At 50.3% G+C, this 23,479-nt stretch overlaps 1 protein-coding gene across 1 annotated transcript; it reads left to right on the plus strand.

Moving 5' to 3' along the window:
* Positions 1-1,677: 1,677 nt before the first annotated feature.
* On the plus strand, positions 1,678-23,190 carry hap1 (huntingtin associated protein 1; the record flags this gene model as incomplete). The annotated part of the gene is made up of 16 exons (XM_079730412.1): positions 1,678-1,804; positions 2,752-2,940; positions 9,782-9,858; positions 10,416-10,599; positions 11,192-11,216; positions 11,774-11,882; positions 12,426-12,504; positions 12,930-13,060; positions 14,167-14,241; positions 14,666-14,877; positions 16,006-16,215; positions 16,848-17,203; positions 17,727-17,909; positions 18,852-18,954; positions 21,326-21,690; positions 23,132-23,190. Coding segments are annotated over 16 exons (2,484 nt in total), but the record flags the coding sequence as incomplete, so codon positions are not given.
* Positions 23,191-23,479: the final 289 nt, after the last annotated feature.

The raw sequence follows: 23,479 nt of genomic DNA on the forward strand, positions 1-23,479 counted from the left end.
CGTGCGTGCGCGCTCTGGCCTCATCGTCAGCCTACTACTTAATTAATTAGACGGGCCACTCGGGTCGGGCATAATTCATAAGAGTGATTAGCCGCTAGCCTCGGGCCTGTGTGCGGCCACGCTTACCAAATCCTTCACGCTTCATTGGGGTTATTGTTTCAATGCGCACCAGTGCCTGCTATTGTCATGACTGTTGTCATCTGTAGCTGGTCGTTTCATCCGTCCTGGAATAGTCTGCCTGTGGTGTAGGTGTGTCTACGTTTACAATTAGGGCATTTATCAGACGCTTTTATCCAAATCAACTTACAATAAGGCTCCCTGTTACACTTAACAGGGAGGGGGTGCGCAGTGGGAACCCAGCCCACCAGTCAGGGCCTTCAGCAGACGCCATTATCCAAAGCGACTCACAATGAGTACACATGTCAGAAGAAAGAGAAACAACAATATATCTCCGTCGTTACAGTAAGGCTGTTCGTAGAACCAAGGGAGGGACAAGCACTAGCAATCACTAGGTTAACCCATTCCCCGTATACAACAGAGATAGCTAGGGTAAGATGATACACAATGCTAAGTACTATTTTTATGTGCCAGGACGCACAACATACAATAACTGCGTGAGAGTGGTTTGGGGAGGTAAGGCTATGCAGAGTCTAGGTTAACTCTGGTCTAGTGTTGTGTTGGTTAGAATACTAACCCCAATGTTGTTCTATAGGCTACGATTGTCTCTGTAGTGTAATAGTTTATCTTCAGACTATAACTCGATATTGCGTGTTGCAGACTTCTTTTCTCTGTCCCATGTCAGAGGACCCAGAGTATCAGTTTCAGATCGATGTGTGAGTCTTGTTTTATGACACTTTGAATTGGGAACATTAATGTGTGTGTGTGTGTGTGTGTGTGTGTGTGTGTGTGTGTGTGTCATAAAGGCGGGGTCAGTAACTGTAACTGGAGGAGGCTGTCTCCCTGGGCCATGAAACCGTAGAAGTTTGACCCTAATAGCAAAGGCCGCGCACGATAAGATGGTCTGTTGTAATGTGAAAGAACTTATAACAAATGTCTTGCCTTCTCTTTTTACAGATCGCTACCGATCTTTCTAACCGTATTTCGTTTTTGTTTCAACAGTTTGAAGTCAGTCAGCCTCGTAAGAACTTCCTTATCTTGCTCGTCGACTCGTTGCTCGTTGTCTTCCTCTGCAGGTCGTTGCAGCCTAGAGGTGTTCTCACAAGACCGTAGGACTGCGACCACATCGTAATCAATATCGTAGTACAATGCGAAGAGCCGGACCTGCGATGGATGTGGGATGCTGTTAATGCTGATGTTTAAGTGTGGATCGTTTCATTGAGGGGGTTCGGAGATCAGACAGGCCTTTAGTGAAGTGTGAGCTCCACCCTGTTGACCGAAGGTCCTTGTATGTATGGTCAGTCTCTCTGGGTCAAAGCGTCTGATCAACGAGGGTGATTCTCTGCTCCAGTCTCAGAGCCCGTCCCGGACGCCCGCAGCGCTCCCCTGAGCCACCGGGGGGCGACAGATCCAAGCCGGGGGCCCCCCTGCGCCTCCACCCTGAACCCCACGGCCCCTGTCACGCTGCCTGACCTGGACCCCGGCCCCCCCTCCTCTCCCGCCGGCCAGCGTCTCCCGCCCGCTGCCCCGGGGCCCTGTGGGGCCCCCCATGACGCCTCACCAGACCGCCCCCACCACGAGGGCCCGGGGGAGACGGCGGGGGCCCCGGGCTCGGACCCCTCGCCTCTGGCCCCCCCCTGCGGGGCCCCACCGGCCCGCGCCTCCCAGGACGTGTCCACTCTGACGGGTGAGTCTCGGGGGGGGGGGGGGTAACTCCCGTAGTCGACCACCGCATCAGCCCCCCCTCCCCTGGTGGGGGACGCTGGACTCACATATTGTGATTAAAAACGTAAACTAAATGAATACGTTTAAAGCGACTTAACATAACACGGACATAATAAATAAAGTTTGGATTCATCAGACATTTTTCATGCGTTGTTCCGATGCATTTATGCTGAACACGTCGGCCCCAACATAATGACGTGACATATTTTCCAATTCAGCCCTTAGCCCCCCCCCCACCCAATGCTGAATACTATTTTTAAGTTGAAGACTCACTGAGGGACAATCGTCAGGTGCTTCCTCTTAGACTTGTTAACAACATGTTTGTTTGGCCAAAATCTGAGTTTTCCTTTAATGACTTGTATCGTGTTTCAATGCTGCTTTTGAAAAAGCTTCAAAGCCAAGTGACAATGTGATAAATATTAAATGTTAACCCACTTAGTGTATCCGATTCTGTGAACATTACCCCAAATGCAAAAAGTTTGAAGGAGACTTATGAAATCAGAGTGTATGACTGCAGGAGGTTCCTGCTGAAGTTTGAATATGCAAACTCAGGGGTAGTGACCTCAGAGTGGTGGTAGTCCATGCCTGGCCACAAGGTGGCAGTATACCACTACAGGTGACTCACCTCAGGTTACAAAGCTCTTACATTTACATTTATATTAAGGACGTTTAGCCGGCGCTTTTATCAAAGGGACTTACAATAAGTAAATTTGTCAGAAGAAAGTGAAACAACAATATATCGGTCGGTTCAGTAAAGATGTTCATAGAACCAACAATCTCTAGGTTAACTCATTCCCCGTAGGCGTATGCAACAAAGCCAGCTGTATTCAGAGATGTGTTCCCTAACTACGACCCTTCCTGACACACCCTTGTGCAAACTAAACACACCCCCTCTATCTCTCTCTCCAGAGCTTTATTCAAACCTGCCTGAGCTGGAGATCGTCAGCCTCCTGTCGGAGGGCCAGCCCAACTACACCCTCCGAGCCGACACCGTGTTCGGCTACGACCACGACGACTGGCTGCACTGCCCTCTGCTGCCACCAGAGGTCGTCCTCGGCCTCACGCACCAGCAGGTCGACGAGACCTTCAAGTACTTCTGTGAGTGACGCTTCACGCATGCGTATGAGAGAGAGAGAGAGAGAGAGAGAGAGAGAGAGAGAACAAAAAGTGATAAATAAGCAATGGTAGCTGAGCAGAGTACATGCTGGCTGTCTGTGTGGATCATATGTTCAGAGACATATTACGGGAGTTCAATCAGGATCTGCTTTGAACCGATTCATTTTGTGATAAATGAATCGATTAAATCATTGAACGGTGGAAGATCTACAGTAGTCAGCGTTTTCCCACAGAAACCCAGCAGTGGTTCCCCAGCATCTAGTTTGATATTTGGTCCCCTGAACGATGCTGGGGACGTCTGAGGCCTGGTCCTATCGTTTCTGTCCTCCTGCAGTCCTGTGCAGGACGTGTGTCTGTCCTCGGTGACGCCTCACCACCACACCGTAGTCCCAGATGCCGCTGAGTGGATTATCCTGTGAATTAGTCCCTTAAGCAGTCCTCTGGAGCGCTGGCCCGGCTCCCAGCATGCACTGCGGCAGAGTTAGACACACCGCTCAGGAATTATTACGTCATCGCAACTTAAACAGCCCCGCCGCCCGCTGCAGGGAGTGTGTGTGTGTGTGTGTGTGTGTGTGCGAGTAAGTGAGCGTGATGGGCAATAATGATTAATGTTGACATTGTAGTTATTACGATTATATATTTATATCGATTTTTTCGAATATGGTCTAGTATGCAGCAGAAAGGATGTAAATCAGTTAAATTCACACGGCCTGTATGACGACCAGAACAGGATGTGTGTGAAGAGCTTAACCCAGGAACAGAGCAGTACGTGATTGGCTGAATGTTAGGCAATAATTGTGAAGCTCTTTGAGTGGGTGCTGTTTAGAAAAGCGCTGTAGAAAAGCAGTCCACTTCCTAGTTAGCTCTCCTATCTGCAGACCGCATGGGAAACCCAAAAATCAGGTTTTGCCTGCATTTAGAAAATACATTTACATTTACACTCATGGCGTTTAGCAGACGCTTTTATCCAAAGCCAAATACAACAAGTACATTTGTCAGAAGAAGGTTAAACAGCTATATATGGTTGTCAGTGCAAAAAGCAAGAGAAAACCTAAAAACAGGGTGCTTTCGTCCAAACCACACATAATTGCTGACATTACTCCCTTCCTTTCTTCCTTCACATCCCCAAATTTGAATTTGTATCCTTTGTTGTTGTCTCAAGCTGTTGCTCAACAACTCGACCGATTGGGTTCATTTAAGGCGTCGTCATACAGGCCAGATTGGGTCTCTGGTATCAGCGGTGACGAGGCCTATCAGTGGGGTCAGACTGATACCAGCGTGACTGGCTGCTTGCTTTGGCGGGTAGAGAGGTAGGTGACCCAGAGCAGAGGTGGCGGGTGGCCTGCTCGCGTGCGCGCAGCCTGACCTGGAAACAAGACGGGTGAAAAATAGATGAGCTGGCGGTTAATATTTGATTGCTGTTCTGGTGGCTCGTCTTGAGAGACGGGGAGGAGGGTGTGGTGGACACGAAGATAAGGGGAGGAAGACGTGATGTGAGGATGAGGAGATCACCTTCATCAGGGAGGATCGTTTAACGTAGAAGGAAACAGCACTGAGTTCTGCCCTTTAAGATGTCCTGTATATCACTTTACATGACATGTTTTAGCAAAAAACATATGGCAACTTCAACCCTTCAAATATATGAGAATATGAGAGAGAGAGAGAGAGAGAGAGAGAGAGAGAGAGAGAGAGAGAGAGAGAGAGAGAGAGAGCATGATCATACTTCTGAATGGTTTCACTATAAAATCGGCCAGCTATGAATCTCCCCCTCAAGTGTACGTGAGCTGGAATCAAAACCCAGTCTCAGCCTCTGTTTACTGTCTGCCTCCTGCGGCTCAGTGGAGGCGTGGCCTAGCTCCTCACCCACATGACGTGGGGAGACTTACAGCCCCTGTTGGCACGGCTGGAAGGTACCATCTCTCTACATTTCATAGGGGTTTCACTGCAACCTCTTTTCAATGTAAAATGCATCCTTTTACATTGAAGAATTTGTAGCACATCCATTCGAATTTATAATGGGTATTGTAAATATAATTATCAGATTCTACTGTATCAGTGTCCTCACACGCCTCCCGGATATGATAAAGAGGCCAGCCCTCCCCCCCTCCCCGCTCTCCCCTTTGGACCGGCCGGCCAGCGTGGCCAGGTGAACGCAGACGGCTGAGCTCAGATGGGAGCTCTCAGGACGGGGACAGCTTGTACCCTGACAGCACGGGGATCAGAGTCCTTCATCCTCTCACACGCGCTCCTCTGAAGACGCACGCACGCACACACACACACACACACACACACACACACACACACACACACACACACACACACACACACACACACACACACACACACACACACACACACACACACACACACACACACACACACACACACGCGCGCGCTCGCTCCTCTGAAGACGCACGGAGCAAAGCGCTGCCCGGAGGAGACACCGGGCACCAGCCCCTCCCCGCCATGGAGGAGGAGGAGGAGGAAGGCTTCACGGTCACCATGGAGGTGTGGAGCACGCTGACCTCTGAGGAGGAGGAGGAGGAAGAGGAGGAGGAGGAGGAGGAGGATGAGAAGAGCAGCTGTAGCCTCGGGGAGGAGGTGCAGGGGGAGAGGAGGCTCCTGAACAGCAATAACAACAACGGCAACGAGCTCCTGTGCAGGGAGGTGACCCAAGGTGAGGCCCTAGAGGACACGAGGAGCCAGCACCATGGGAGCGCCGAGGCTGGAGAAGGTCCAGAAACAGAGAGAGAGAGAGAGAGACCATACCTCTGAATGGTTTCACAAGAGAGACTGTGTCCAGGCTAAGAGCAGCAGAGAGAGAGAGAGAGAGAGAGAGAGAGACCATACCTCTGAATGGTTTCACAAGAGAGACTGTGTCCAGGCTAAGAGCAGCAGAGAGAGAGAGAGAGAGAGAGACCATACCTCTGAATGGTTTCACAAGAGAGATTGTGTCCAGGCTAAGAGCAGCAGAGAGAGAGAGAGAGAGAGAGAGAGAGACCATACCTCTGAATGGCTTCACAAGAGAGAGTGTGTCAAGGATAAGAGCAGCAGAGAGGGAGAGAGAGAGAGAGAGAGACCATACCTCTGAATGGTTTCACAAGAGAGAGTGTGTCCAGGCTAAGAGCAGCAGAGAGAGAGAGAGAGAGAGACCATACCTCTGAATGGTTTCACAAGAGAGACTGTGTCCAGGCTAAGAGCAGCAGAGAGAGAGAGAGAGAGAGAGAGAGAGACCATACCTCTGAATGGCTTCACAAGAGAGAGTGTGTCAAGGATAAGAGCAGCAGAGAGGGAGAGAGAGAGAGAGAGAGAGAGAGAGAGACCATACCTCTGAATGGTTTCACAAGAGAGACTGTGTCCAGGCTAAGAGCAGCAGAGAGAGAGAGACCATACCTCTGAATGGTTTCACAAGAGAGACTGTGTCCAGGCTAAGAGCAGCAGAGAGAGAGAGAGAGACCATACCTCTGAATGGTTTCACAAGAGAGACTGTGTCCAGGCTAAGAGCAGCAGAACGAACAGAGGAAGTGAAAATGGCCACAGGAGCCGCGCTCTGCATTCTGACTGCACCTAGATGAGTTAAAATAGGATTTACCTTTTATATTGTGGTGTATGAGCTGCTTTTGGATGCAGATCATATATATTTTTTGGTACTATTTCCTAATATCCTCTGTTCTACACACTATCAATACTTGTCTCTGAAGGTCAGAGAGAGAGAGAGAGAGAGAGAGAGAGAGAGAGAGAGAGAGAGAGAGAGAGAGAGAGAGAGAGAGAGCCTTTGCCTTTGCGCATGAGTGAGGACACACATGAGTGTAGTTTGAATCCAGTGCTGCAGTCTGAACGCCTGCCCTGCCCTGCATCTAATCATCGGATGACCTTGTAGTTATTAGTCTTCTTTTATAAACTTGAACAATTGTTATACGGTGAACTTGACTTTGACTTAAAAAGGACACATTTTCCTTGTTGCGGTGAGCCTTTGTTAGATCCTGTCTAATCTGCTTCCCTATCTACCAAGTACCGCCAAATGGGCCACAGTTATGTAATCTGAGACACATCTCCTCTTCTTTGACAGGGCATTGTGAGTCCATTTGATTGGGCTGCATCGGTAGAGAGAGTTGGCAGGATGTACCGTATTTCCCGCACTATAACGCGCACCGGATTATAAGGCGCACCTTCAATGAATGACCTATTTTAGAACTTTTTTCATAAATAGGGCGCACCGGATTATAAGGCGCATAGCATAGAAGATACTGTGAGTGTGATACTGTGAGATACTGGGACTGTGAGTAAGCGCAGTAAAATGCTGTGTGCACTGACTACGATAGCCGTAATGCTGCAAGCGGTGTGGCTTTATCGTAGTCGTAGTGAAACATTTTATTATTATTATTAAATAGTTTTTATTTGTTTTTCATACTGAAACATTTTGACAGAGCGCCGTTTACAACCAGTATGGATCAACCAATTAACCAATTGATCCATATATAAGGCGCTCCGGATTATAAAGCGCACTGTCGTTTTTTGAGAAAATTACCGGCTTTTAAGTGCGCCTTATAGTGCGGAAAATACGGTAGTACATTGTGCTGAGACATTCCTGTACCGCCCACGGACGTATCTTAGAAGTATTCGGTACCTGGGATCGGATTCCCGTCTGTCTTTGTCTGAGGAGAATCCCAATGGATGAATCCTGAGTTCTGAATACCGCCGGGGTATTCCTCTCCTTCTCTCTGTTCCATTTGCTCTGGCACAAGAAGGCATTCGGCCGCGCAGCAACTGCAAAACAGACCGGCACAGGAGGGGGTGTGTCCAGTGAGGCCCAGACCGATGTGAGGCATGGGTGAGACTGGGTGAGACCGGGGGAGGTCTGGGTGAGACTGGGGGAGGTCTGGGGGAGACTGGGTGAGACTGGGGGAGACTGGGGGAGGTCTGGGTGAGACTGGGTGAGACCGGGGGAGGTCTGGGGGAGGTCTGGGTGAGACCGGGGGAGGTCTGGGTGAGACTGGGTGAGACTGTGGGAGGTCTGGGTGAGACTGTGGGAGATCTGGGTGAGACTGTGGGAGGTTTGGGGGAGATCTGGGTGAGACTTGGGGAGATCTGGGGGAGGTCTGGGTAAGACTGGGTGAGACTGGGGGAGGTCTGGGGGAGAGCCTGAGTGCTCCAGGCTGGCTCTCCTCCAGGCTGCTAGCTATATGTTGCTCAGAGCCACTCAGAGTCCAGTGGGAGGACTTCAGCGGTATTGAACCTCCCAGTCTCTGATATTGTTTGGGGATCTGCACCTCTTGTCCAATGAGTGTTTGAATAGAATTGAAGTTAAACTGAATGAGTTAAAGTTAAGAAGAGCTCTTACTACAGCTGATGCTGGTTCACTGCCTGGTGAACAGGATGGTGTTCCTGGGTTGCCAGACCCATCGCTCCTCTCTCATTAGGAGAGACAGGTGCAGATCACCACATGAACCATCAGTATGGCAGTGCTGCTCTGGACACAACTAGTCAGGTGGATATAGAGTAACCCTGCTGGTGCTCTGAAGACACGGACGGCCTAATGGTTGAACAACTGGGACATGAACTGTACCTGTCGGACTAAGGGTCAGACATTGTCTTTGGTTCTTTCTGTATTTCCTTCCCTTGTCTGTGCTTCCATTCTTTCTCTCATTTTGTTCCTTTCCGTTTGAATATGTTTAATCAGACTGGGCAGATCACTGCAGCTACCAAACACACACAGGAGGTTTGATAACCAACAAATCTCGTGGACAGCTTTCATTTAATTAGATTACTTTACTGTACCGCAGTCTGACAGTGATGACGTTCTGATGCCAGCTTCCCAGTGGTCCATCTCTCTATAGGTTCAGACAGGCCCTGGCAGAGAGCATCCAGTGAAACGCCTTCATCAGCTAATTACCAGAGAGATGTTCCACATCCTGCTCCCTCCACCCTCAGCCACATCGGAAAGAGAGAGAGAGAGAGAGAGAGGGTGAGACTGAGGGAGGGAGAGAGATACAGACAGAGGGAGGGAGAGACTGATGGGGAGAGACTGAGGGAGAGACTGAGGGAGGGACATAGTTAGAGGGGCTGAGAGAGAGACAGGTTAGAGAGGCTGAGAGAGAGACGGGTTAAAGAGGCTGAGAGAGAGACAGGTTAGAGAGGCTGAGAGAGAGATGGGTTAAAGAGGCTGAGAGAGACAGGTTAGAGAGGCTGAGAGAGAGACAGGTTAGAGAGGCTGAGAGAGAGACAGGTTAGAGAGGCTGAGAGAGAGACGGGTTAAAGAGGCTGAGAGAGAGACAGGTTAGAGAGGCTGAGAGACAGGTTACAGAGGCTGAGAGTGAGACAGGTTAGAGAGGCTGAGAGAGAGACAGGTTAGAGAGGCTGAGAGACAGGTTACAGAGGCTGAGAGTGAGACAGGTTAGAGAGGCTGAGAGAGGGGTTAAGGAGAGAGGGGGTTGTTATGAGGTCTTATGTGGAGGTAATGGGATCATTCTAAGAGGATCAGTACTTGTTGATCCTGTAGTCTGTGGTCCGTCTCCCCCCCTCAGGTCTCCTTCCTGGAGCCTGGAGTCCTCTCTTAGTCACCGTGGTAACGCAGACCCTCTGAAGGAAGTCCTCACAGTCTGTTTTAGGTCAAATTGATGCAAATGACTAAACGTGTGCGAAAAAAGAGGCACAAAACTTTGTTGATCTATTCATGTTCAAGCTTTCTTTGGAAGCTGAATAGACGAATACGTTTACGTTTAGAATGTATTCTCTCTGATTACATCGGGCCGTCTTGGAGGATGTTAAACCGGCACTCTAGTCCCACTGAATCCCTCCCTGTGTCCCCTGTCTCGTCTCTCAGTGCTGTGCTCGGACCGAGTCGGCCAGGTCACCAAGACGTACCACGACATCAAGGCCGTCACACACCTGCTGGAGGAGGTGAGCTCGCCACGCCACTTACAATAAGTCCATTAGTCAAGAGAAGGAGAAGCAACAATATATCGCTGTCGGTACAGTTAGGGTGTTCATAGAACCAAGTGCCAAGCACTAACAACCATTAACCCTTTCCCCGTACACAACACAGATAGCTAGGATAAGTTGCTACACAATGCTATGTACTGTTTTTAAGTGCCAGGACGTACAACACACAATAAGATGGTAAGAGGGGGGTGGGTTGTGAGCCACGTCGGCAGGGAGCTCGTTACACCCCAGCTAAAGAGTCATTGAGGGAAGTAGGCCTTTATCCGACAGGCTCTCCTTTAGATACACGTCCTTAATGAGCTGATAGGGGCGTCTTGCTCAAGGTGGCCTGCATACTGCAGACCTTGAGATACGAACCGAGAACCTTTTGGCGGGGGGTCCAAAAAGCCACTAAACGTGACTCGGTTTCATCGACGCGTCTCTCTCTGTTACATTCAGTAACCACTGACCTGTAAGCCGCGCGGCCTCACTGTGTAACTGCTAAACAAAATGGTGTCCTGTGTGCGGACGTGCAGAAAGAGCGGGACCTGGAGCTGGCGGCGCGCATCGGCCAATCGCTGCTCAAGCAGAACCAGGAGCTCACGGCCCGGAACCTCCGGGTGGAGGAGCAGCTGGAGGCCACCCAGGAGGAGGTGAACACCACCTATAGCGCCCTTTACCGCAACACCACCTGTAGCGCCCTGCACCACAACACCACCTGTACCACAACACCACCTGCACCACAACACCACCTGTAGCGCCCTGCAACACCACCTGTAGCGCCCTGCAACACCACCTGTAGCGCCCTGCAACACCACCTATAGCGCACTTCAACACAACACCACCTGCACCACAACACCACCTGTAGCGCACTGCAACCCTTTGTTAAAGGGGTGATCTAGGACCCTTTATTAAAGGGGTGATCTAGGACCCTTTGTTAAAGGGCTGATCTAGGACCCTTTATTAAAGGGGTGATCTAGGACTCTTTGTTAAAGGGGTGATCTAGGATCCTTTGTTAAAGGGGTGATCTGGAACCCTCTGTTAAAGGGGTGATCTAGGACCCTTTGTTAAAGGGGTGCTCTAGGATCCTTTGTTAAAGGGGTGATCTAGAACCCTTTGTTAAAGGGGTGATCTAGGACCCTTTGTTAAAGGGGTCATCTAGAACTCTTTGTTAAAGGGGTGATCTAGGATCCTTTGTTAAAGGGGTGATCTAGGACCCTTTGTTAAAGGGGTGATCTAGAACCCTTTGTTAAAGGGGTGATCTAGAACCCTTTGTTAAAGGGGTGTCGCGGGTGTGTGTTCTTTGCTTCAGATCGCTCAGCTCCACAACACCACCTGTAGCGCCCTGCAACACCACCTGTAGCGCTCTGCAACACCACCTGTAGCGCCCTGCAACACCACCTATAGCGCACTTCAACACAACACCACCTGCACCACAACACCACCTGTAGCGCACTGCGCACTGCAACCCTTTGTTAAAGGGGTGATCTAGGACCCTTTGTTAAAGGGGTGATCTAGGACCCTTTATTAAAGGGGTGATCTAGGACCCTTTGTTAAAGGGGTGATCTAGAACCCTTTGTTAAAGGGGTGATCAAGGACCCTTTGTTTAAGGGGTGATCTGGAACCCTTTGTTAAAGGGGTGATCTAGAACTCTTTGTTAAAGGGGTGTCGCGGGTGTGTGTTCTTTGCTTCACACACACTCACTCTCTCACTCTCTCACTCACTCACTCACTCACTCACTCACTCACTCACACATCTTGGCCGGAGGAGGGGCCTAGTAGTATAACTATGGCCTTTGAGGCCTCAACATTGTAGACAGTAATAATTTTGTATAAAATATTAACACAACAACGGTATTAAAGTGTAACCCTGTTCTCTGTCTCCATCGTTACAGAATCAAACGCAACGAGTCGACCGCTTCGCTCAACAGCTTCGTCCACTATGACTTCCTGCACCAGAAGCTACGGGGACTGGAGGACGAGAACCGCAAGCTACGCACCGAGGTGGGCTAGAGCTAACTCCTAGCTCCTGAGCTAACTCTGGAGCTAACTCCTACTCACCCTGAGGGATCTGTAGGGAGCTAACTCTGGAGCTAACTTCTACTCACCCTGAGGGATCTGTAGGGAGCTAACTCTGGAGCTAACTCTGGAGCTAACTCCTACACGCCCTGAGGGATCTGTAGGAAGCTAACTCTGGAGCTAACTCTGGAGTTAACTCTGCAGTTAACTCCTACTTACCCTGAAGGGAATCTGTGTTTCTAGAGCTAACTCCGGAGCTAACTCCGGAGCTAACTCTGGAGCTAATCCTGAAGGGGGTCTGTTTTCCTAGAGCTAACTCTGGAGCTAACTCCTATTCACCCTGAAGGGAATCGTGTTTTTGTAGCTAACTCCAGAACTAACTCTGGAGCTAACTCTAGAAATGTGCTTCTGCAGCTAACTTAAGTTAGCTTGTTTCTGCAGCTAACTTTATATAGCTAACATAGGAGATATGTGCTTCTGTGTAGCATGAATGCTAACCGATAGGCTACTGCTGGTTCTCCCCGGCAGGCAGACGACCTGACGACGGAGACGGAGAGCTACGAGGAGCAGGAGCAGGAGCTGATGATGGTTTGTGTGGAGGAGCTCAGTGAGTACTGCCCCCCCCCCGCAGTGTGTATAAACAGAGATGCGTTATTGTTTCTCTTTCTTCTGACAATTGTTCTTTTTTAAGTTGCTCTGGATAAAAGCGTCTGCTAAACGCCCTGAATGTTTATGTTAATGTGATGTTGATGTAATGTAAATGTAGTGCTAATGTTATGTAATGTGAATGTGACTGGGACTGTTAATGCTAATGTTAATATTAATGCAAATGTTAATGTTTATGTAATGCTAATGTTAATATTATTGTGAATGCTAATGTTAATGCTAATGTTATTGTTAATGTTTATGTAATGTTATTGTTAATGTTATTGTTAATGTTATTGTTAATGTTATTGTTAATGTAATTGTAATGTTAGTGTCATGTATTGTTAATGTAATGTTAATGTCATGTTAATGCCCCCCTGTCTGCAGCGTCGGTGAACCGGCGGGTGGGCGACCTGTCGGAGGAGCTGGCCCGGAAGGTGGAGGACTCCCTCCGTCAGCAGGAGGAGATCAGCTCCCTGCTGGCCCAGATCGTAGACCTGCAGGCCCGCTGCAAGGGGGTGAGGACCCCCAGACCAGGACCCCTTAGGGGGACCCCAAGACCATCTAGAGGGGCCCCCCAGACCCCCTTAGAGGGGCCCCCTAGACCAGGACCCGTTAGGGGGACCCCCCAGACCAGGACCCCTTAGGGGGACCCCCAGACCAGGACCCGTTAGGGGGACCCCCCAGACCAGGACCCCTTAGGGGGACCCCCAGACCAGGACCCGTTAGGGGGACCCCCCAGACCAGGACCCCTTAGGGGGACCCCCAGACCAGGTCCCGTTAGGGGGACCCCCAGACCAGGTCCCGTTAGGGGGACCCCCAGACCTGGTCCCGTTAGGGGGACCCCCTAGACCAGGACCCGTTAGGGGGACCCCCAGACCAGGTCCTGTTAGAGGGACCCCCAGACCAGGTCCCGTTAGGGGGACCCCCAGACCAGGTCCTGTTAGGGGGACCCCCTAGACCAGGTCCTGTTATGGGGACCCCCAGACCAGGTCCCGTTAGGGGGCCCCCTAGGCCAGGACCCGTTAGGGGGACCCCCAGACCAGGTCCTGTTAGGGGGACCCCCAGACCAGGTCCCCTTAGAGGGACCCCGTAGACCCCCTTAGAGGGACCCCCTAGACCAGGTCCTATTAGGGGACCCCCTAGACCAGGTCCTGTTAGGGGGACCCCCCAGACCAGGTCCCCTTAGAGGGGCTAGACCCCCCTGGCCCCCTGTATTAACGTGGGCATCATAATATATGATTTAATGAAGGACAGTGGAGAGAGAAAGTCTCCTGCAGCCTCATACAGTCTGGGGAAAAAGATTATATTAACATATATATTGTATATTATATAACACATAATTAACACACACATGTACCTTGCCACACACACACCTAACTACACACACTCACACATGAGAAAAGGAAAAAAAAAACAAAGCCAGACACAATGGATGCGTGCAGTGCCAACGATAACTATAATATAATAAACATAGAAAAAAACAAAACATTGAAACCAAGCAAGTTCGTTCCACCTCTCGCTGCTGAGCTCATTAAATATTGACCCTTGCTTTTAACCTCGTTAGAAAGGAGCCTGGCGACCACACAGAGCTCTAACCTTCAGGATTAATGTGTTTGTCCAGCTCAGCCACGAGAACGACGGCCTCAGTGTGCACCTGAACGCCTCGCGGGAAGGGCAGATAATCCTGCGCTCAGAGGTACGGGACACACGCCTACCGCTCAGGAGTTCACCTGGACACGACATAGCCTCTCCCATAACCCCCCACACCCCTCTTACGCACCTATTGTATGTTGCACGTCCTTGCACTTACAAATAGTACTTCAAATATTTCTACAACAAAGAACATCCTTACTGTACCGACAGCGATATGTTGTTGTTTCTTTTTCTTCTGACAAATGTACTTATTGTAAGTCGGTTTGGATAAAAGTGTCTGCTAAACGCCCTAAATGTAAATGTGAATTGAAACTAAATTTATTGATACCGTCATCCCCAAAATGACTGTGTTGGGGTGTTTCCAGCTACTAACGCTTGATGATCAACATTGTATTGTCAGTCGCACGTTGATAATACGTTTCATTCAACCCTTTTTACGGTGGGTATCTGTCTCCCCCTGGTGGCAGATGAATGACTTGCAGGCCAAGTACGCGCAGTGCGAGGACATGCTACGGGAGGCCAGGGAGGACATCAAGAACCTGCGGAACAAAAGCCTTCCCAACAGCACGGTACAGCGCTACAGCGCATTGGCCTCCGTCTTCCCCATGGACTCCCTGGCCGCAGAGATAGAGGGCACCTTCCGGAAGGGCCTGGACAGCCCCGCCCCCTCCGAGTACAAGTGAGTCCCCAATTGGTGGAGGAACCTGCCAGTCACAACAAGTACATTCATCACAGAAAATTGACAGATTTATTGTTTCAGATAAAGTGATAATACATTTGATTTATAATGCGCTTTTTTAAATACTCAAAGACGCTTTAGAGAATGATCACAAAAATAAAGTAATTAAATAAGAACTTTTATTAGCAATTAAATGATCTTATTATATCTTATTTAGCAGTGTCGATTAGCTGGCTGACAAACTGCAATTATTGGAGTCTGACCCACGTTTGTTATTCTGGCAAAGGGGAGGCTTAATGATGAATGACTGATTCACCCCAAATAAAGCCAATGTCGGTTAAGGACAATATAATTTTTATATATACATTCAAGGTGTTTATCAGACGCTTTTATCCAGAGTGACTCACAATAAGTACATTAATCAGAAGAAAGAGAAACAACAATACATCTCTGTCGGTACAGTAAGGATGTTCATAGAACCAAGTGCCGAGCACTAACCATCACTAGGTTAACCCATTCCCCGTATACAACAGAGATAGCTAGGGTAAGACGCTACAAGATGCTAAGTACTAAAGATAGCTAGGATAAGATGCTACACGATGCTAAGTACTAAAGATAGCTAGGATAAGATGCTACATGATGCTAAGTACTAAAGATAGCTAGGATAAGATGCTACACGATGCTAAGTACTAAAGATAGCTAGGATAAGATGCTACACGATGCTAAGTACTAAAGATAGCTAGGATAAGACGCTACACGATGCTAAGTACTAAAGATAGCTAGGATAAGATGCTACACGATGCTAAGTACTAAAGATAGCTAGGATAAGATGCTACACGATGCTAAGTACTAAAGATAGCTAGGATAAGACGCTACACAATGCTAAGTACTAAAGATAGCTAGGATAAGATGCTACACGATGATAAGTACTAAAGATAGTTAGGATAAGATGCTACACAATGCTAAGTACTAAAGATAGCTAGGATAAGATGCTACACAATGCTAAGTACTAAAGATAGCTAGGATAAGATGCTAAGTACTATTTTCAAGTGCCAGGACGTACAGCAGACATTAGCTCAGGATGTCCCCGGGGGTATCTGGGTCTTAACTGCCCCCCTTGGCCCCCAGGAACCACCCGTGGCGCGTGTTTGAGACGGTGAAGGTGGCCCAGCGGCTGCGGTCCCGCTGCCCCTCCCCAGCCCTCCCGGGCTCCAGTCCCCCCTCTGCCCACTCCTCCTCCACCTCCACCCCCCGGACCAGCTACTACGGCTCGGACAGCGCCAGCTTCAGCCTGGAGGACCGCCTCCAGCCCGCGCCGCCGCCAGAGCCGGACCACAGGTGGGCGGCTAGGCTACGCTACGCTACGCTATGTCCTTTTGTACAAGGGCATGCTATGTAACAGACATTTCTTGCTATGCTCTTTTATTTGATGCTAAGCTATGACATGCTACGCTACGTTATGCTACTCTACATTATGCTACGCTATGTTATGCTATGCTACAGGTCCCATGTATTGCTGATTGTCCGTTCACTAATAAGATTCAGCCGTTGTCACGGGAACCATGTCGTGTCTGTTGCCCACTAACCGCCCTCCTCCTCCTCCTCCTCCCCCTCCTCCCCCTCCTCCCCCTCCTCCTCCTCCTCCTCCTCCTCCTCTTACCCCTCCTCCCCCTCCTCCTCCTCCCCCTCCTCTCCTCCTCCTCCTCCTCCTCCCCCTCCCCCTCGTCCTCCTCCTCCCCCTCCTCCTCCTCCTCCTCCCCCCTCTCCTCCTCCCCCTCCTCCTCCTCCTCTTCCTCCTCCTCCTCCCCCTCCTCCTCCTCCTCCTCCTCCTCCTCTTACCCCTCCCCCTCCTCCTCCTCCTCCCCCTCCTCTCCTCCTCCTCCTCCTCCTCCCCCTCCTCCTCCTCCTCCTCCTCCCCCTCCTCCTCCTCCCCCTCCTCCTCCTCCTCCTCCTCCTCCTCCTCCTCCCAGCCCCGCCCAGGAGGGCCCCAAGCGTCTGGGCCAGCCCGGGACCCCCGGGGGACGGGACCTGGAGGCGGCTCTGTTCCACCTGTCGGCGCGGCAGCAGAGCCACCTGTCGGAGCGGCCCTTCTTCGACGTGGAGCGCGAGAGGAAGATGAGGGCGCTGGGGGCGGGGCCGGCTGGGGGCGGGGCCGGGGGGGAGGAGGAGGGGGGGCAGGACTCCAGCGGGTTCCTCACCCCCGACGGCAGCCTGGGCTCCGCCTCCACCGGGACCAACTACTCCAACGGCAGCTCGAGGCCCTCGGGGTCCTCGGGGGGGCGGTCCTACCTGCCCGACCGCCTGCAGATCGTCAAGCCCCTGGAAGGTGAGGCGGGGGGAGGGAGGGGGGGAGGGAGGGGGGAGGGGGAGAGGGGGAGAGGAGAGAGGGTGGCTGGGAGGAGGAAGATTTGGGGAGGGGGGTCCTACAGGGGGGGTCCTGTAGGGGGGGTCCTGTAGGGGGGGTCCTGTAGAGGGGGTCCTGTAGAGGGGGTCCTGTAGAGGGGGTCCTGTAGAGGGGGGGTCCTGTAGAGGGGGTCCTGTAGAGGGGGTCCTGTAGAGGGGGTCCTGTAGGGGGGTCCTGTAGGGGGGTCCTGTAGAGGGGGTCCTGTAGAGGGGGGGTCCTGTAGAGGGGGTCCTGTAGAGGGGGTCCTGTAGAGGGGGTCCTGTAGGGGGGGTCCTTTAGGGGGGGGTCCTATGGGAGGGGTCCGCTCGGTTGGTGAGCTGAACAAACGAACCGTGTGGAGCTGTCTCGAGGAGGACTCAGATTCTTCTTGTTATTTTATTGTATTCCGTTAAGGTTTATTTTTTGCGACCCCCCCTTACTAACCCTGTGTCTGACCCCCCCTCAGGCTCGGCCACGCTGCACCAGTGGCAGCAGCTGGCCACGCCCAACCTGGCGGGCATCCTGCAGCCGCGGCCAGGGGTCCTGACCAAGGACTTCAGGGAGCTGGAGGGCGACCTGCAGACGGTGTACAGCCTGAACGACCTCGAGGAGGACGAGCCCGACCTCTGCCCCTTCCCCGGCGCCATGGGTAGGGCCGCGCGCACGCAACACACACGCAGGCCGCGCGCACGCAACACACACGCAGGCCGCGCGCACGCAACACACACGCAGGCCGCGCGCACGCAAAGTATGAAGGTATTATTGTAGCAAAAGTCTTTAGCATGCGTAAACTAAAGTCACAAATGTGTAACAGCACAATTGAAGTCGTAAATATTTTTTCTACCATTGTAAGCACAAAATAGGGTCTACGAGTTCACAAGTCTGATACAGGTGTACAAATCCCATCCTGTGCGTCACAACTTCAAAGAGTCATGCACTTGACACTTTTGCTACAATCGTTGCAGCGCAGTTGGTGCAAAACACATCTGCACACCCGTGTTTCATAATCTGAGAACATGCCCAAAATGTGTGCATTCGTAAACCCAAATGTGAAAAATTTCCTCACAAAGAAAAAATGATATAGAAGCTATGTTGACTCAGCATTTTAATGAACGAGCACAAGTCCATCGTTACAACTGCTTCGAATCTGCTTCTGCAAGTCTCAGCTGTGGTTTTTTTTGCAGGTAGTTTTGCAACACGTCTAGGTGGTACATGTGTAGCAAAAGTGATTTGTATCCGTATGAGGCGGAGCGTCCGTGGGCGGGACAAAATTGCAGCATTAACCAATGAAAGACGCCGGCAGGGGGTGCATTTTTCAAACTTGCAAAACTACCTGCAAAAAAACCCACAGCTGAGACTTGCAGAAGCAGATTCGAAGCAGTTGTCCTGTTGTTCAGTTGATGTTAAGCACATTGGGATACCTGTCTGTGTATGAAACGGGATATATAAATTAAACTTGTCTTGACTTGATTTTAGTCTCAGTGACTTACAATGAGGGCATCAACCATTTAGAATCACCCCAGTAGATGTAGATGACAGTAGATGAATTCATCTCATCCTCAACCTCCTCTCCTCCCTCCTCCCCCCACAGCATCTCCATTAGGCCCCGCCCTCCCCCTGACTCCTCCCCCCAACTCCATCTCCACCCGTCCAGCCCTCCACCCCTCCCTCCTCACACCCTCCTCTTCCTCCAGGTAAGACCCTTGGCCTTCCCACCAAACGCTCTTCTGCTCTCCTTCTGTATCCACTTTCCATCGGTTCTGATGGACTCACTGCGATAAGGAACTACGCAAGAGGATTAATTAATTATTCTTTTGAGTACTGACTTAAATCTCAGAATTCTGCCTTCAAAGTCAAATGGTGTTTTGCAGGATTCTGCATTCTGACTTTAATCTCAGAATTCTGACCTTAAAGGTTGTATCAGCGATTCTAGGCCTAAACATTAATGATCACATTCATCTGATCTTTCCTCACGTCCCGCTAGCTGCCCGCCCCGTAAGCAGGCCGTCAAAAACCCACGTCTCTGTAGGCAGCCTACGCTCCGAGATCGTACACAAAAACAAATGGTACTACCAACCACTCAAAACCAAAATAAATAGTATTCCAACCAATCACCGACAAGGGGTGGGTGTTGTGGGGTTTTGGATCCAAACACGGAAGGGAGGGGCGAGCTGGCGCTGTTTGTTTGGGATCTCGCTACAAATACCAACAGAAGTGACCGCACCCAACATCGCTGATACAACCTTTAAAGGAGACATATTATACCACCAGGTGTGAGTGTGATTAGCCTTACAAGCCATTTCGAAAATCTGCCCCTTCTGACATCACTAGTGGGCGTTTCCACCTAGATATGTGCTGGATAGATGAGCAACGTTTACTTCAGTCCGCTTGGTAGGCGGGTAGACTGATCTATACAGCACACATCTAGGTGGACACGCCCACTAGTGATGTCATATGGGGCAGATTTTCAAAACGGCTTGTTAGGCTAATCAGACTCACACCTGGTGGCATAATATGTCCCCTATAAGGTCAGAGTTCTGAGTTCTGCGTCCTTCTCCGTGAGGGACTGTTGGATAGAGCAGTGGTTTTCAAGCTGTGAGGCGCGCCTCCCCTAGGGGGCGCCAGAGTTCTTCAGGGGGAGAATAACAGAAAAAACAGACAGCGCATCTTCACAGCGAAGACACGCTGTGTTCGAAATCGTTCCCTATTCACTCACTCACTATTCCCTATATAGTGTTCATTATATAGAGCACTATATAGGGAACGAACAAAAGAGAATTCAGACACTACGCTGAACATTTCTAAACGTCTTTTGCGTCAGTAAATGCGCCGGGTATTTGTGTGACGCAGACAGATGCGCCCACATCATGTAAACAAACCGGACACTCACGAGGAAAGCTGGAGGCTGTATTGATGTTGAATGTTACATTTCCTTGATCAAGTTTTTTTTAATTAATTTTGAATGTTATATTTTCTATGTTAAATCCCAAATAAATTGTTGACATTTCTAAACTAAAGCCGTAGACTCCCATCATTAAATGTATAAGTTTTCGTTATTATTCAGCTTCTTCTCCTCCTCCGGAAAAACACGACCGCATTGCATTGCGGTATACAGTATAGTAACATGTAGGGAACATCGTATGTTCACTCAAATTTTGGGTATTTTAAGTCTACTTTATGGTGCATGAAATTTACCACTGAGAATTCGAACACCACTACAAAATGGCGAGCACCCTATATAGTGCACTATATCTGTGATAGGGAACAATTTCGAACATAGCTACGCAAACTCATTGCTCCCACTAAAGTAGAGGTGAGCTGAAAAGGAGGCTAAACTGGCAGTTTACAGATTAAGATGTTCAAATGTGTTTCAAAAACGTTAAGCAAAAACATGTTAGATAAAGATGTTAAAATGTGTAAAGAAATGTGTTTAAAAACGCACAAAGATGTTTAGAATGTTTCAAAAATATGTTTCAAATGTTTCAAAAAAAATATGATCAGAGATGTTTAAAATGTGTAAAATATGTTCAGAGATGTTTAAAATATGATCAGATGTTTATAATGTGTAAAATAATTAAAAGATCTTTCAAAACACAGGGATTTAGAAAAAAAAAATTTGGGGGGGGCTCAGCTGAAATTTGTTCTCAGAGGGGGGGCTCACTCTCTTATACTTTGAAAACCCCTGGGTTAGAGTATAGAGCAGGGGTTTCCAAACTTTGTGTGTGTGCGGACCACCTCATAATACACATAATAAAATATTTCAACACACCTCCTACCTGAGTTACCTGCGCCTCTTAAAAGGCCTACTAGCTCTAACAATAACTGGTCATAGAATCAGTACAACAGGCATGTTAAAATAAAGTTGGCTGCCGCATATTTTTATGGGAATTTTCTGGTTAAATGAATGTAAAAAAACAACTATTATTTTATATTTTATTTTGCTTTTCCACTGACCACATGCAGTACCGCCGCGGACCACTGCTGGTCCGCGGACCACACTTTGGGTATGACTGGTAGAGAGCCCCTCCTCTAAGCCTCCTGACCCCCGCTGTGTTCCCTCCCCAGCCCTGGCCCTCGCCGCCGGCCCGCTGGCTGGGGCGCCACTGAGCCTCTGAGCGTCTGGCCGCCGTCCAATCAGCAGCAGCCCGTGGCCCCGCCCCCGCTTGGCCCCGCCCTCCCCCGCCCAGGGCCTCTGGGTCTGGTGAAGCTTCTGGAGCGGGAGGGGATCACCGGGGGGTCTCGGGGCGCCGGACCCCGCCGCCAGGGGGGTCCGGCGCCCAGCGCCCCCCAGGGCGGCCCGGAGGGAGACCCCGGGGGGGCGGGGCTGGGGGCGGACCCAGGGAGGGGGCGGGTCTTCAGCCTGAACCTGGTGGAGAAACTCCAGAACCTGGGGCTGCAGCGGGTGGCAGCGTGGGGGATGGGGGTCAGGGGTCAGGGGTCAGGGACCCACCCTGAGGTCAGGGGTCAGAGACCCACCCTGAGGTCAGGGGTCAGGGACCCACCCTGAGGTCAGGGGTCAGAGACCCACCCTGAGGTCAGGGGTCAGGGACCCACCCTGAGGTCATTGGTCAGAGACCCACCCTGAGGTCAGGGGTCAGAGACCCACCCTGAGGTCGGAGGTCAGGGACCCACCCTGAGGTCGGAGGTCAGAGACCCACCCTGAGGTCAGGGGTCAGAGACCCACCCTGAGGGCGGAGCCGGGCGGTTTGACTTTCCCTGTGTGTTCCTCTGGACTCCTGCGTCTCCACGCCACGCCGTCGGAGTCACCTCAGGACCTCCTCCTGAGCGGGCTCAGGACCTCCTCCTGAGCCTCCTCAGGACCTCCTGATGAGTCACCTCATGACCTCCTCCTGAGCCTCCTCAGGACCTCCTGATGAGACCCTCAGGACCTCCTGATGAGTCACCTCAGACCTCCTGAGCCTCCTCAGAACCTCCTCCTGAGTCAGCTCAGGACCTCCTGAGTCCCCTCAGGAGGTCCATTTGTTCAGCGTTTTGTTTCTCGGGTTCCTCCGAGCGACTCCGCGGGGGGCGTGGCCAAAGTCTCTCTGGGCGTTCTCCTTTATGTCGCTTTGATCAGCGCTCCTCTCCCTAGTCCAACAATCTGAGTCGTAGTCGTAGTAACAGTAGGTCCGTCGCCATGGGGTCGTGTGTGTGTCTGAAACCCGCCAACTCAGGACCCATCGTCCCCTCGTCGGCCCGGACTCATCATCTGTGTATCTTGTCACTTTTTTATGGAATGTAAAGGGAATGCGAAATGCAGTACTTTTTTGATGGGAGGAAATGATCTACTCCTTCGGGACAATCCAAGAGAACAATCCGTTAAGTTGTTGTTAAAAACCCACGATGCTGTCTGTTTATCACATGGAAGGACTCTCTGATGATTGCACTATTTCCTTGTCTAGTAGATCCTGCATGCTTTGTGTTCAATCGTACTACTGCACTTCAAGAGATATGAGATGTAGAAACCCTTCAATGACCGCTTGCACTTAAAGCATTAAGCTGTGACACCACTGTCGCATTCAGCACAGAACCAAACACAACCACCGCTGTTTGGTGTTCAAAGACCAGACACCCTGGAGTGAGATGTTGCAGGTGCAGCAGACACTCTTAGTAAGATGTTCAAGGGGACACCCTGAGAGAGATGCTGAGGGTGCAGTAGACACTCTTAGTAAGATGTTCAAGGTGACACCCTGAGAGAGATGTTGAGGGTGCAGCAGACACTCTTAGTAAGATGTTCAAGTTGACACCCTGAGTGAGATGTTGATGAGACTACGCTGTGGTCCCCATGAGCAAAGTGCTGTAAGTGTGTTTGTTTCCTCGCTGACTGACGTTCTTTTTGTATGAATGATCTGCTGGATTTTTGGTCATCAGGACTCGACTGTAATGTGGACACAGCCCTGTCTAAGAAGAGCTTCATGGAGCTGATGTGACACCAGATGAATGTAATTATTTAGACTTCTTTAAAGGAACTTTGTGAACAATCAGAAATCAATAATAACGTAGGACAGCTAGGATAAGAAAAAGGAGGAATCGTAGCCAAAGGTTACGCTAGTTTGTGGCAATAATGAACCAAACTGTTCTGTGTTTCATCTCTGAGACTTTGAAATGCACTACCCATTTGTGTTGATGGAGGTCACAATCCCAGCCCTTTGTCGATGTGTAAATACCGTGATTGATCTGTAAATAAATCTTACTGTGGATTTTCCGCCATTCCCTTTT

The sequence above is a fragment of the Pollachius pollachius genome (assembly GCF_949987615.1).
Source record: "Pollachius pollachius genome assembly, chromosome: 2".
In the NCBI taxonomy this organism is placed as follows: domain Eukaryota; kingdom Metazoa; phylum Chordata; class Actinopteri; order Gadiformes; family Gadidae; genus Pollachius; species Pollachius pollachius.